The 14467-nt window shown below is 53.3% G+C and overlaps 1 protein-coding gene across 6 annotated transcripts; it reads right to left on the bottom strand.

The window, feature by feature from the left end:
• Positions 1 to 3165: 3165 nt before the first annotated feature.
• Positions 3166 to 14394, bottom strand: HYOU1 (hypoxia up-regulated 1). 6 transcript variants are annotated; one of them, XM_038535955.1, is made up of 26 exons: positions 14238 to 14394; positions 13281 to 13378; positions 12950 to 13043; positions 12699 to 12777; positions 12387 to 12541; positions 12215 to 12291; positions 11734 to 11915; positions 11011 to 11126; positions 9749 to 9941; positions 9403 to 9537; positions 9163 to 9245; positions 8909 to 9041; positions 8552 to 8739; positions 7811 to 7949; positions 7272 to 7332; positions 7054 to 7133; positions 6480 to 6665; positions 6171 to 6343; positions 5921 to 6008; positions 5683 to 5805; positions 5381 to 5514; positions 5166 to 5250; positions 3911 to 4145; positions 3775 to 3822; positions 3458 to 3511; positions 3166 to 3326 (listed from the first exon to the last, which is right to left on the bottom strand). In XM_038535955.1, exons 2-26 carry the CDS (start codon positions 13369 to 13371, stop codon positions 3262 to 3264), a joined length of 2997 nt encoding a protein of 998 aa, XP_038391883.1. In that variant the 5' UTR covers positions 13372 to 13378; positions 14238 to 14394; the 3' UTR covers positions 3166 to 3261. The 6 variants fall into 6 exon arrangements, with proteins under 6 accessions (XP_038391883.1, XP_038391887.1, XP_038391886.1 ...); XM_038535959.1 differs by having other exon boundaries at positions 3166 to 3323; XM_038535958.1 differs by having other exon boundaries at positions 3458 to 3508.
• Positions 14395 to 14467: the final 73 nt, after the last annotated feature.

Genomic DNA, 14467 nt, shown 5'->3' with positions numbered 1-14467 from the left:
GAATGTGCAATGTCAAGAGTGAATCTGATGTAAACTATACTTTTGAGTGATGACAATAATCAATATAGGGTCCGAAATGATTATAACTATACTACTCTGGTAGGGGGGATGTTGATAGATGAGGGGGGCTAGCCATGTATGGAGCCAGAGGGCACATGGGAAGTCTCTGTACTTTCTGCTCAATTTTGCTATAAACCTAAAACTGCTCTAAAAAATAGTTTTAGGGACGCCTGGGTGGTTCAGTGGTTGAGCGTCTGCCTTCGAACTAGGGCGTGATCCTGGAGTCCCAGGATCGAGTCCCACATTGAGATCTCTGCATGGAGCCTGCTTCTCTCTCTGCCTATGTCTCTGCCTCTGTGTCTCTCATGAATAAATACATTTTTAAAAATCTTAAAAAAAAAAAAATAGTGGAGGGCAGCCCTGGTGGCTCAGCGGTTTAGCGCCACCTTCGGCCCAGGGCGGGATCCTGGAGACCTGGGATCGAGTCCCACGTCAGGCTCCCTGCATGGAGCCTGCTTCTCCTTCTGCTTGAGTCTCTGCCTATCTCTCTATGTTCTCATGAATAAGTAAATAAAAATCTTTTAAAATAAAATAAAATAAAATAAAATGAGACATACAGAATGCAAGCCCAGATCCTTTTTTTTTTTTTTGCAAGCCCAGGTCTTTAAAAAAAAAGTGGAAAGTTTACTCCTCCAAAAAAAAAAAAAAAAAAAAAGTTTAAAAAAGAGACTTCTAGGCTTAAAACTTGTCAGACATGTTCAGCCTTCAGAGAAAAATAATGTTCATGGTCATTACTTATTCAGTTTTTTAGACATGTGATTGATGACTAGAGTGGTCTTCCTTTGGTAAAATATGGTTCCATCAAGACTGATGAACAGGGATCCCTGGGTGGCGCAGCGGTTTGGCACCTGCCTTTGGCCCAGGGCGTGATCCTGGAGATCCGGGATCGAATCCCACGTCAGGCTCCCGGTGCATGGAGCCTGCTTCTCCCTCTGCCTGTGTCTCTGCCTCTCTCTCTCTCACTGTGTGCCTATCATGAATAAATAAAAATTAAAAAAAAAAAAAAAAGACTGATGAACAACCCAAGTTAATTGTGCTGGTGAATTAATTGAGTGGTGAATCATTAGCAACATTCTTTCAGAGCAGTTAACAGCAAGGGCTAACAGATCAGAATTAAGTTCAAACCTAGCTGAGGAACTTAACACGTCTGATTCCTTGAGTTACTGAAACCTCTATAAACTGTCCATTTTTCATTTATTTTTTAAGAAGGCTCCATACTGGGCAGCCCCGGTGGCACAGCAGTTTAGTGCCGCCTTCAGCCCAGGGCAAGATCCTGGAGACCTGGGATCGAGTCCCATGTCAGGCTCTCTGCATGGCGCCTGCTTCTCCCTCTGCCTGTGTCTCTGCTTCTCTCTCTCTCTCTCTGTGTCTCTATGAATAAATAAATAAAATCTTAAAAAAAAAATTAAAGAAGAGGCTCCATACCCAATGTGGGGCTTGAACTCATAGCACTGAGATCAAAGAGTCACATGCTCTACTAGGTCAGGCGGCCAGGCACCCCACAAACTGTCAATTTCTTATTTGCAAAATGGGATTGTCATCTTAAAGTGTCACCTAAAAAAGCCTGGGACACAGAGATCCAAATAACATCAAGGAGGGAAAAACAAAACCACAATTTTGTTTCCATGAAAAAAACGAAACAACTTACACATATGAATCTCAACTAAGTCCAAAAAGTTAAACTTGTGGTGGTAATAGTATATGTAATTTTAAGATTCAAATTCCCATCTTACAAATTTTCTATAATAAACACATACTGTTTATACTCAGGAACAAAACATTTTAAAAATCGCAGCACAAAAACTGTAGAAAAGAATATTTTATTGAAACAGTTTCTCAATTAACAATGGACCAAAGTACAATTTGACTCAAACCTGTCCAACCAGCCTCAACCGCTAGTGAAAGAACCCAAACATACAGGACGGGGTGGGACCTTTCGGTCTCATTTCTGCCAATGTGGCAAAAAAAAAAAAAAAAAAGGGAAAAGAGGACAAAAGACAGACACAACCAGGTTTCCCCTTGCCCTGGGAGCTGGGTGGCAGCTGTGGCTCCTGCTCCAGATGGAATCCTGGAAGACAGGCTCCCCAACATTGGCATGGTGGGTAAAGAGCCCCCACCTTAGCAGAGCAATGCAAGAAAGGCAGGCCAGCCCTGACCCTCTTCCTTCCCCCACAAGGACTGCCGCAAAGAGGGCGAGGTGGCATTTTTACATTCACACCACGGCCTCTCCTCCCAGGGTCTTGGGATAGGGGCTCACAGTAGAAAGCACATTTTGGTCAGCCCAGGGGGCCGGGGCCAGGGAAAGGCTATGTCTGGGTGGGCAGAACAGAGGAGAGAGGAGAGGGCCAGGAGTCACAGGGACATGGGGGAACAGGCTACTGGGAAAATGCAGACTCAGACAGTGCTCGCAGGATGCTGCACACCGGCCACTCCGCACGCTTTCCTGTGCCCCAGAATCCACAAGCAGGAGCTCCAGGGTTTTCACAAGTCTCTCCCACAGAGGTGGCTGGATTCCCTTCTTCGCTTTCTCCCTGCCTACTCTGGCCACCGGGGGGTGCACAAGCAGGTGGGGACTGATCTAGCTTTACTGCAGCCAGGCCAGATGGAAGGGTTTGGGCAAGAGGCAGATAGCTGCCTGACTTGCAACAGGAAGGGACCCATGGGAAGAGGAGTCACTGGGAATAGGGCCTTTTTGGGAAAGACAAGACCTTGGAGGATAAAAGAGCATAGATAGGCACTCAGAAACCAGACCTGGTAACCAAGGCTCTGTAGATGCTGGCCCCTGGAGGGCAGCCTTCGTGGTGGAAAAGAGGCAGGAAGGAGGGCAGAGAAGCCTGGAGACCCTAATATCCCAGGGTGTCCCTCCCCCTGCAGGGTCCATCGACCCCTCAATGGCCAATCTCTCACCTACCCACAGGCAAAGAATTAAGACATAATAGTGATTTTCCCCAAATTAGGGCCTGGATGGGTAGGGAACCAGGGGTGGGATTAGGAAATAGAACAACTGCAGTTTTTACCACAGAATCGTTGCAGAAGGAACTGGTGAGCTGTCCCCTCCTTCCCCTTCATCACACCTCCAATCAAGGTGAGAGAAAAGGAACCGAAGCCTCTGAGGGCAGGAGCAACCCCTCCCCCCGATGTTTAATAAATAGAGGAGGTAGGAGAAGGGAGCGGGATGAATGGGGACCTGGGGCAGGGGGGTTATAGTTCATCATTCTTCAAAGTTGGCTTCTGTCCTGTGGGCGGCTCCTTCTGCTCTGGTTCTGCTGGGAGTGGGGAAGAGCGAAGGGATGCCAGCAGGTGAAATGGAAGTAACTGGCCTCCATTCTGTGTCGATCCTCCTCACCCCAGAACCCGACCACCCTGGCTTCCCAGGTACCCCCAGCTCCACACTCACCTGCTCCAGGACCTCCTAGCTCCAGAGGTTCGGCATCTGTCGGTTCGGATCCTGCTTTTGGGAAGGAAGAGATTAGCCTCTGGAGAAGTGAGGAAGGAGTTAATGGAGGGGTTGGGAAACTTTTTCCGTAAAAAGCCAGACAGTAAATGTTTTAGGAGTTGTGGGCCACACTTGGCCTTTTCGTGCACACGCACGTATAACCTAAAAACATAAGACCCATTCATAATTTGGGGACCTTCAAGAAACAGGCTGTGCAAGCCAGGTTGCCAACCCTTAGGTTAAGCTACCCACGTTCCCAATCACTTTCCCCAACTCACGAGTCTCTTTCTCAGGTTCTGAAATGGGCTTTGCATCTTCAGTCTCGCCTGGAAGGAAACCACAGGCAAAATGTAGTCCCAGGAAGGAGAGGACTTCTTGCCCAGGAGCACCTGGAGCCAGGCACCATGTCCTCACCTGGTGGAGGAATGACCTTCTCTGCTTGGTCACTGGCATTGAGGGGAGGCTCTGCCCGGGTCCCGTTCTTGTCCTTGGGCCGAGGCCGGGGCTTGGCAAACTTGGCTTTATTGAGCAGATACTGCACCTCACGGTCCAGGGCCATCATCTTGGCCTCGATGTCTTTTGAGAGCAACACGGGCTTCTCTGTGGCGGGAAGCTTGGCCTGTTCAGCCATGGTTGCATTCTTCCAAGCCTGTAGGTGAGGCCAGGCCAGGCTCAGAGCTAGCCCTGGGGAGCCCAGGTTATCTCTGTCCCAGATGGAATACACCCCAAACCAGCCTCAGGCTCTTCCCTCAGATCTCAAACCACTCCCCTCCACCTGGCTGTGAGCCCCACAAGGGTGGGCAGGCACCTGAGGCTTTCTATCAAAGAATCCCAAACTACATGCTTGCAGCTTACGTCCTGTTACTTGGAACTGATTACAGTGAAACCTCCTGATTATTCTCTTATCCCTCCACTTCTTGAGCTCTGATTCAAATACACTCCCCACACATTCAAAAGGGAAGTTTCTGCTTCCTATGAAGTCATTCCCGCCTTCCCGAACCCCAGCCTACTTTCTTTTTTTTAAAGATTTTTATTTATTTATTCATTACAGGGCAGCCCCAGGGGTGCAGCGGTTTAGCACTGCCTACAGCCCAGGGCGTGATCCTGGAGACCCTGGATTGAGTCCCATGTCAGGCTCTCTGCATGGTGCCTGCTTCTCCCTCTGCCTGTGTCTCTGCCTCCCTCTCTCTCTCTCTGTGTCTCTATGAATAAATAAAGTCTTAAAAAAAATTTATTCATGAGAGACACACACACACACAGAGGCAGAGGGAGAAGCAGGCTCCCTGCAAGGAGCCTGATATGGGACCTGATCCCAGATCCCAGGATCATGCCCGGAGCTGAAGGCAGACGCCCAACCACTGAGCCACCCAAGTATCCCCCCGGCCCACTTTCTGCATGCAGCTCAAGCCCCAGCTCCCTGGAGCAGTTGCTCTAATGTCCCAGGGATGGGCTCTGCTGCTACTCTGGTCTGACAACTCATGGGTGGCCATTACCCCTGTTGGGGGCTAATCAGACATGGCCTCAAATGTAAATGCCTTTTGCCTTCCCGATTAGCTGTGAGGCCAGGAGGGAGTGGCTGTTGAGCCTCCATTGTCCGCATCCCCCATGCTGCCTAGCACAGCACACCTTGCCAGATCAGTATGCCCCTAAGTATTTACACAGGGATTACCCAGGTCTCATTGATGACTTTCTCTAATGTTGTCATTTCCACCTCAGTGAAGATCTGGTCCATTTCTGGGATCAACCGGGCACCCCTGGAAGCCAGTAAGGAGACGGTGAGCCCAAGAGGAAGAGGGGTATGGGTATGCTTGTGGGGCATAGGAAGCTGATGGACTGTGAGGCCTGGCAGGATTGGATTAGGAAGAAAAGTGAGGGACTGCTTACTTGAGGAACATGCTGGAATGGTTGAGGAGATTATCAAGGGCAGACAGCCGTTCAGGCCACTTCTTGCGCTCTTCCACCCGAAAAAACAACCCGTGGCACAGCTTCCTCAGCTCAGTCAGCTTCTCCTTCAGCATCTGACGGATGCAGGTTGGGGATGGGCAGAAGGGTTAAAGGGAGGAGAGGCTGGCCCTGGAGTCAGCCCTGTATCCTGCTCATGGCCTCACACCCCTCACCTTCTCTGACCCTGGGAGACGAAAGCAACGGCTCCCATCCCACCCACCAAGTCCTAGGAGGCCTCTTACCACTGTGGTGGCCCCAAAGCCCTCGTCCTCCAGCCAGGTGGAGGCTGCACTGAGCCTCCCAGAGATTTCCTCACGCTGCTCCTCAGTGGACACTTCTTGGTACTCGGGCTGGTACAGTTTGTCCTAGGGAGGTGCACATAGGCCCAAGCATGCACCGAGCCCCTGAGGGCAAGGCTTCCAGAGTCAGACCCTCCTCAGACACAGGTCCCAGAGCAGGTGTGCCTCCCAGCCTACCAACCTGGGTCTCAAAGATAAAAGCTTCCAAGCTGTTGGCAGCCTTTTCCCGTTCTTGCTTCTCTAGGTCTCGGAGTGTCAAGTCTTGAAGTCTGTGGGACAAAAGAGTCACACGTGAAGAAGAGAACATGAGAAACTCAGACCCTGGGTCAGACAGCTCCTCCTCCCAGGGGGTGCCATTCCACACCCTGCCCACCTTACATACACACACACACACACACACACACACACACACACACAGAGTCTCTACTCACTTCTGCGCCGAGCGGGCCAACTCATCCTCCGGCAAGTCAGGCAGGTCCAGAACCATCAGCTCCACCCCAATCTCCTCTACCATTCTCTGCTTCCGGGCAGGCTTCTGCTTCTTTTCTTCCTCTGGGGCTGGAGGCACAGGCTCAGACCCTGCTTCTTTTTTCTCACTTGGCTTCTAGCGTGGAAAGAAATGAGCATGTCAGGAAAAGATTTGGTCCTTCTCTTCTCCACAAGCAGGGCTCTAAGGTGCAAGAAACAAGGCAGGCATCGCTCAGCCTCTGGGTCCACACTGGCCTTTGCCTGTAGCTCACCTGGGCCTCAGACTTTTCCTCCTTTTCTTTTTCTGCAGCCTTCTCTTCCTCAGGGGCTGCATCCTCCTTAGGCTCAGTGGGTGGGGGCTGAGAAGTATCCTCCACTGGGGCCTCGGCCTCCTCCTTGAGCTCCGCCTGCTCTCCGGGCTCATCCTTACTCCCCTCGGCAGGGCTTTCCTCTTCCTCCTGGAAACAATCACAGATGCCACTGTATACAACAGTCACTAGCAGAGCCTGCGGAAAAACCAGCTCAGCGACACCACATCCCCCAGGCTGTGCTGCGAAGGGGCAGACAGACGGTGGCACGGGAATGGGCACTGCACTGTGCAGACCACGCAGTCTAGTCAGACGAGAGAGAAGCACTCGGAGATGAGGGGAATGTGGCCCGGAGCTCAAGGACAGGGGCAGCTTGGAGTCCAGAGAAGGAGGTGGTTCACTCAGCAGGGGCCCAGGGGAAGGGATAGTCTAGTCAGTCCCAGGCAGCTGGAGTGTGCCCCCAACCCCTGCCTCTGCTGCCACTACCTGGCCCCCCTACACCACCCTCCGAGCTTCCTCGGCTCTATGCTGGCCTTACCTGGACAGAGTCTGTACCGTTCTCTTTAGCGTCTGGTGTCGTACCACCGCCAAACAGGCTAGAGATGGTGTTGCCAAGTTCTGGGAGGAAAAAAGCCCAAAAACTCAAAGGGGACACAGCAGTGATGCTACCTCCTAACCCCAAGGCAAGGCCTGCTCGCCTCCCCCAAACACATGTGTGTGTGTATCCTCCCTCACACACGCACACACTCGTCTTACTGGTCAGAGTAGATTCCTCTTCCGGGCTGTCCTCCACCAGTGTCTCAAACACAGACTCCACCTGAAAACAGGGAGTCAAGCTGAAGAAACACACATTTGACCCACCTTTTCCCCGCAAACATCCTGCCAAAGTGGGTATCTCCTTACTCACATCCATGGGATGTGCAGTGGTGCTGCCTTCTTTTATGGGCTCTTGAGTCAAGTCACCTCCACCCCCTTTGATTATGAGCCCTCTGAGGACAGAGTCCTAACTCCTCTCCCATCCAAGCCCCTCACATCTCAACCTGACAACAGAATGGGCCATTATTTCCCACAGTACATATGAAACGATGTTAACCATTCTGTGGATCTTAAGTTTTACAATATCCATAAGCACTTAATATAGGATCTGAAAAGACCACACCAGATCCCTGGTTAGCTGTGTTCACAGCTGAGACTTTTCCATCTCCAAAACCCTTCTCGTTCGTGTTCTAACACCATGTGGAAGGACCACTCTGGAAAGGCCTTGCCCTGTCCCCAGGGCCTCCTCCTGTTCTCACCTTGATGAGGCTCAGCACGCCGCTCTCATCCAGGTTGAAGTGAGCCTTGATGCCCTTGGACTCGTAGTCAGGATACTTCTTGAAGCTCTCACCCACACCTTTTAGTTTCACTGTGGTCAAGTTCTGGGAGCCAAATACCCTGATTGGGGAGGAGAGAGTAATTCTGGGGAGCTCACCCAGCCCGCCTCCAGCTCTAGACTAGCACGAAGAAGTAGAAGAATCCTTAAAATTCCAGAATCCAGGATACTTGAGGGGTAGGTCAAAGTCAAGAGTACAGAGAAATCTTCACTACTAACTAAATGAAACAGAACCTTCATGGTGTTGAGAAGGGTCGTTTCGTGTTTGCTTGGGACCAAGCCATGGCAGCTCATGTGCCCAGCCCTTGAGAATCAGGAAACCGAGTCTGACCCCGCTGAAGCTCTGCTGAACCAGCCCCTCCAACAGAGATGAGGGGATTCAGGACTGGTCACCTCGGTGCTGGCTCTATGGCTGGTTGTTTATCAAGACTGCAGCTTTGTAAACGTGGATGTTTTTATGTCGTATGCAGTTTCTAAAACTTATTTTCCCACTAGATTTTAGTAAAATGTTTTTTTTTTCCTTAAAAAAAAAAAAGTCCTCCCAGCACGAAGTATTGGGCCCTCCAGAGAAGATGCTCACCCCAACCTTGACCATACACAGGCTGCTTCCCGTGTCAGCCCTGTGGCCTCAGATCCTCCCCTCTGGGAGTCCCCAGCCTCTCACCGAAGATCCTCAGGCCCCAGGAAGCCCAGGTCGCCATAGTTGATGTGGAAGTTGAAGTCATGGTTGTAGCGGTTAAAGGTGATGACTTTGCGTTGAGGGTAGGGCCCCATTCGGGAGAAGAGGACACGCTTATTGTGCTTCAGGCTGCGAACCCCAGGCTCCTCCTCCACCTCCCTTGTGAACTCCACCTACACAGCAGGCAGAAAGGAGGCACGCTGGAGAGTCAGAACAGGTTCTGGGGTCAGGGTACATGGAGGACCTCAGCTGGCAGAAAAACAAAAGGACAAGCCAGAGCAGAGGGAGCATCCTTAGTCCAGGTAAAGGGAGCTCATGGCCTGATCAGACGGGCCTACTCACCAGGATGGGGTAGATCACCGCATCTCGGACCACAAACGGCTTCACCTTGAAGGCTTTGCTGAGCGCGGCTGCCTGGTACACAGCCCCCATGGCAGCTGCTTCATCTGCGTTGACGTTCTTCCCTAGTTCCTCCCTGTCAAAGTCCTGCACCTTAGCATGTCTACTCCGGAGACTCCAGCCTGGCCTCCCTCGCTTCAGTCCCACAGCTGCCCAGCCCTGGAGCCCGGCCCCAGGGCCTCAATACCCACACTCACTTGCCCACAGCCTTCAGCAGCACCTCCTGAACTTTAGGGACCCGTGTGGCCCCACCGACCAGGATCACCTGCTCAATCTCATCCTACAGAGAAACAACGTGATATGGAACGGCTTGTAGTTAGTTTTCTCAGCGCTGACTGGTCCCTTAACATTCCTCCCCCTTCCTCCCCACCACCGAATCACTTTCTATTGCACCTGTCTCCCCACCCCATGTCCACATCTGACCCCACCACCCTCACCAAATTCATTTCGGCACTCTGGAGGGCCTGCTGTACGGGCCCAGGTACTCGCTCGAATAAATCAGCACACAACTCTTCAAACTCTGCTCGGGTCACTTTTGCCTTGAAGTCCACATCATCCATCAGGCCCTCGATCTGGGGGAGGATGAGGCGTGTCAGAGTTCCGCCCAGATCCTCCTCTGGCTGGGCAGGCCAGAAACCAAAGGACCAGGACTTTGGAGGACAGGAGGCTTAGGAAGAAGGAAGGGATGGGCCGCACTGCATGCCAGTGGCCTCGCTTAGGATGATGGGGTCCTTTACTCTCTGGGTGGGCAATATCCTCCCTCAACCAGCCACGAGTAGGCACCTGTGCCATGTGATCAGCGTTGGCGCTCAGGACAGTTTTGAGTCGATTTGCCTCCCGTAGCAGCTTGGCCATGGCCCGGGGGTTCTCCCGCACGTCCTTTGCTCTCTGGCCCTTGCGCTGTTCGTTGAAAAGTCTAGCCAGGTGCTCACGCAGCCGGAGCTCCATCTCCAGGCCCCCCAGGGTGCGGTCAAATCTTCAGGAGAAGGTGACAGGGAAAAGTGTGAGGAACCCACAGGGTCCCTTCATTGACCTAGGATCTGACTCTTGTCCCACATACATGGCTGACATCTCAGTGACAGTTCACCTACTCCTCCAATCCACTGTACTTACTGGACATCAACCACATGCCTATCTCTGGGGATGCAATTAAGAGAGGAAAAAGAAAAAAAGATCCCTGCTCTGAAGGAGTTTACAATCTATCACTGAATGAACACACGACTGTGAAATGTGTACCAGCCCATGAGTTACAAGGGACAGACCAGCAACAGCACCAGAAGACATAAAAGGGAAGTGTCACCTATCTACAGATGTCCGGGAAGATTCTGTGAGATGTGATGTTTGAGCTGAAATTTGAAAGATGAATGGAAGTAACGAGGCAGAGAAGGAGGAAAACAACCCTAGAGGGAGAAGGGTAAAACCCCGAGATGGGAGCCAGCAGAGTAAGTTCCCAAGGAGGCCAGGAATGGCTGGAGCTCAAAGAGCAAGGGGCTCTGGGGAGGACAAGTGGGCAGAGTCTGGGCTCTCACAGGCCAAAGTAAAGGTTTGGGGCCACTGAGGATTTTTAAAGAAACAAATTATAATCAGGTTGGCATTTTGAAAAGAACTCTCTGTCTGGCTGCAACGTGGAGAAAGGACTGGAAAAGGGAGAGACCCTCTCTCATAACCCTGTGGGTCAGAGATAAGGGCAGCCTGGACTAGAACGCCGGCGGCGGGAAAGCCAGACACAAGTGAACGGGTCTGAGAAAGAAGACAACGTCATCAATAAGCGTGCTGAAGCGACAAGATCGACAAAATGACTGCACGTGGTCTATTCATGGGTTTCCAAAGAAGCAGCTGAGGAAGTACTCTTTCAATCTTCCCAAACTGTCCTCCTCCCTCTCCACATTCCCCTGGGCCTCCAAAGAGGTACCCCATGATGACTGCTGCTTTAGGATAGCATTCATGCAGGGTGCAGGGAAATGAGGTCACTGCCCCTCCAAAAAAAAAAAAAACCCGGCCCGAGAGTGTCTCAGCAAGGAGCCCTCCTCCCAGCACCAACTTACCCCACGCCCCGGATCTGCAGCTGTGGCTGCATCCCTGCCTCCTTAGTCTTCACTGTCTGGTAGGTTACGATGGTACACACGGTGCTGCCAGAGCCCATATCATAGAACATGACGTTCTGTAGAGACACCAAAATGACTGTCACAGGAACCTTACCTAACTCCAGGTGCTTTATGCACTCTCCACTCAAAGCTGAAAAGCTCCAACCAGTGGTCGAGAAGGGCATTTTGTTACTGCATTCTGTCAAGGCTAGCCATGCAAACAAGATGCAAAATGAGCCACATGGCCTGCATCTTCAGAATCAGCCATCCTGAAAGTCTGGTTAGAAGTTCCTCCCCAGGGATGCCTGGGTGGCTCAGTGGCTGAGTGTCTGCCTTCAGCTCAGGTCCTGACCCCAGGGTTGTAGGATTGAGTCCCTCATTGGTTCCCTGTAGGGAGCCTGCTTCTGCCTCTGCCTGTGTCTCTGCCCCTCTCTGTCTCTCGTGAATAAATAAAATATTTTTTAAAATATTTTATTTATTTATTCATGAGAGACACCAAGAGAGAGAGGCAGAGACACAGGCAGAGGGAGAAGCAGGCTCCATGCCAGGAGCCTGATGCGGGACTTGATCCTGGATCTCCAGGATCACGCCCTGGGCTAAAGGCAGCGCTAAACCGCTGAGCCTCCTGGGCTGCCCAATAAATAAAATCTTAAAGAAAAAAAAAGAAGTTTCTCGATGGCTCACCTGGGCAGTCGTGTTGATATCTTTCCGGCGGAAGACACCATAGCTGAGAGCCGTGGCGGTGTTGTCATTGATGAGCTGTAGCACTTTGAGGCCAGCCATGCGAGCAGCCTGCAGCACAGCTCGGCGCTCAGCCTGATTGAAGAAGGCTGGAACCGTGATCACTGCATCCTTGATGGGCTGCTCTACAGAGGACAACAGAACGGGGCTCCCACCAGCTCTGTACCTCATATGACACTATCCTAGTCTTGGTACTATTGACACCTTGGGCCAAAAAACTCTTTGATTATATGGGGCTGTCCAGTACATCGTAGGATGTTTGGCAGCATCCCTGGCCTCTGCCATTTAGATGCTGGGAGCAGCTCCCCAGATAACCAAAATAAAAATATCTGCAAGTATTCTCGAATGTTCCTGGGAGGCAAAACAACTCCCATAAGAGACCCTAGGGAGCCTGGCCACCGCTGCCCTCCCCTTAGCTACTCACCTGCAAAGTCCTCAGCCAGGGAACGGGAGTAATTGAGAACCATGCCAAGTACCTCCTCAGGTGAGAACTGTAGCTGCCTGGGGGTGGGGGAGTAGTTAAAGGCAAGAACAGTCATGGGTACTAGAGGAGCCCACTGGGCCTGCTGAGCCCACGTCCCCACCAGAGCACTCACGGGCTGATCTGGAAGTGCACAGTCTGCCTCTGTGGATCGAAGCCTAGCTCATGCTCTGGAAAACGGGCTCCGTAGAGGGCCACATGGGGGTTTCCCTCCTGCTTCCCCAGGAGGTGCTGGAAGTAACGCAGCGTCGCCTTTGGATTCTTGATGGCCTGAGATGAGGTACATAAGGAGCAGAGAGCATTAGGCTTCGAGGTCCACCATCACCTACCTGTCTTATCAGAGGTCGATAAGGGTTCAGGCTCTGGCGTCTGTCATCTCCTCCCCTCTGCCTACCGCTTCTGGGAAAGGGATGGGCTGCTAGCTCACCATGCTTGCTGCACTGTCTCCAAAGAATCTTTCATTTTCTTTCAGGGTCACAGTCACTGGGGTTTTCCTCCGGGATTCCCTGAAGAGACATAGGACCCAGGTGCCTATATATAGTAGGAGGTGGACTAAGGAGCCCCAACAATCCAAATACAATCACTAAAGACACCAAACTGGTGTGCAGGAAAGAATATACACTGGCTTGGAGAACAGACTCCCTCCCTCCCCACCCCTGACACTGGGGCTGTCCTCACTTGTTCAAGACAATTTCCATGGGTACTCCGGGTTTGACGATGGCCACCTTCATGGATTCACTGCCCAGGTCCACAGACATGACCGCCAGTGTGTCTGAAAAGGAAATAGATCTGTCAATTAGCCACCTCTTCCCCCACATTCCCGAGTCCCCTCTCACCAAAGCACACTGCTCTCCATAGAGAAGGTAAGACAGTGAAAAGATAAAGGCCTGTGTGTGTGTCCAGCAACTCAAGTCCAGAGGCTTCCAACCAAAAGCCTCCCCTCCCACCATCGATCATTCGTCATTCACTCATTTATTCTTCTTTGGACTCTGCTTCTGGGGGTACACACCACTGAGCGGCAACAGGTCTGCCAAGAGCACAGCCAGCACAGCCCAACAGGCTAGCCTCCTCGGCCTCTGCCTCCTGACGGTGGCTGCCATTGTGCCTCTGCGGGAGGAGAAAAACAACACTTGTAACCGGATGCCCTGAGTGAAGACAACCTCATCCCAGGACAGGGAAGCTTTAAGATCCATACTCCACTGTCACCCCGGGGGGCCGGAGGAGACTACACCCACCCCCTTCCGCAAATCACACAAAGGGTCCTGGGCTCCATCCACCACATCCCTAAACACGGAGGGTACCAGGATAGGAGAGAGGAGACCAGAGCCTTCCGCCCACTGCACAGGCTGTAACCGGCGCACCCTAGCACTGCCGCTGCTGTCAGACACCGGGGTGCGGCCAGGGATCCCCGCCCAGGGCTCAACTACCTCCCTACACCTGGAGCTCCACGGCCGGCGCGGAGAGCCAGGCCGGGCCTGGACGGGAACTGAGAGGTGGTGACGTCGGAGGAGGCTAGGATGTTAGAAGGGCCCGTCTGCCCCTCGGAATCCCTTCGGGGCGCCCCGCCCGCCCCCCGGTTCTCCATCACAGCCCCCGGCCCCGCTGCCTACACGGACGCCGCGCCTGGAACGCTAGGATTCTTCGCCCGGCGGACACCGAGTCCCCTCCGAGCTCCCCGGAGCCTCACCTGGCGAAGGCGCCGGCTCCCACTCCCGGAAACGCGGCCCAGCCCACCCCGAAGACGCGGGGGCGCCCGGGGGACCGAGCTGCGGGGCCGAGCGCACCGGCGTCCGCGCGGCCCTCGCTCCCGCTCCCGCTCCCGCTCCCGCTCCCGACCCGCCCCCGGAGCTAGCACGCTGCCTCCTCCCGGAGGGGTGGCCGGCTCGCAGCGCCATCCCCACCCCCGCTGCCGCTTGCCTGCGCTCCTGCGGCCCCAGCCCTGGGACAGACGCGGCGGCGGACGTACCCACGAGGCCGGCAGCGCACCCCCAAGCCCGCGCCCTTCACAACTCCCCTCGGTTTGCAAACTGTTACATTAGCCACCAATCTCTCGGCGGCGTCTCGCGCACCAGCCGGCCCCGGACGCGGCGCGCGCTCATTGGAGCCTCCGCCGCCCGGCCCTGCGCCGCGCGCCCGGCCCCGCCCCCGCCGCCCCGGCGCGCGCTCCCATTGGGCCACGTCCTGGCCCCGCCCCCG

The sequence above is a fragment of the Canis lupus genome, chromosome 5, assembly GCF_011100685.1.
Source record: "Canis lupus familiaris isolate Mischka breed German Shepherd chromosome 5, alternate assembly UU_Cfam_GSD_1.0, whole genome shotgun sequence".
In the NCBI taxonomy this organism is placed as follows: domain Eukaryota; kingdom Metazoa; phylum Chordata; class Mammalia; order Carnivora; family Canidae; genus Canis; species Canis lupus.
The sequence above is the reverse complement of the archived record's forward strand: the minus strand, read 5'-3'. Positions and strand labels throughout refer to the sequence as shown.

Excerpts from the sequence above, each read along its gene's own strand:
- HYOU1 (XM_038535955.1), bottom strand. The coding sequence starts at position 13,371 with ATGGCAGCCACCGTCAGGAGGCAGAGGCCGAGGAGGCTAGCCTGTTGG. Across the intron at positions 12,778-12,949 it reads ATGGAAATTGTCTTGAACAA|GGAATCCCGGAGGAAAACCC; the intron begins GTGAGGACAGCC and ends ATGTCTCTTCAG. Across the intron at positions 12,542-12,698 it reads GAGACAGTGCAGCAAGCATG|GCCATCAAGAATCCAAAGGC; the intron begins GTGAGCTAGCAG and ends ACCTCATCTCAG.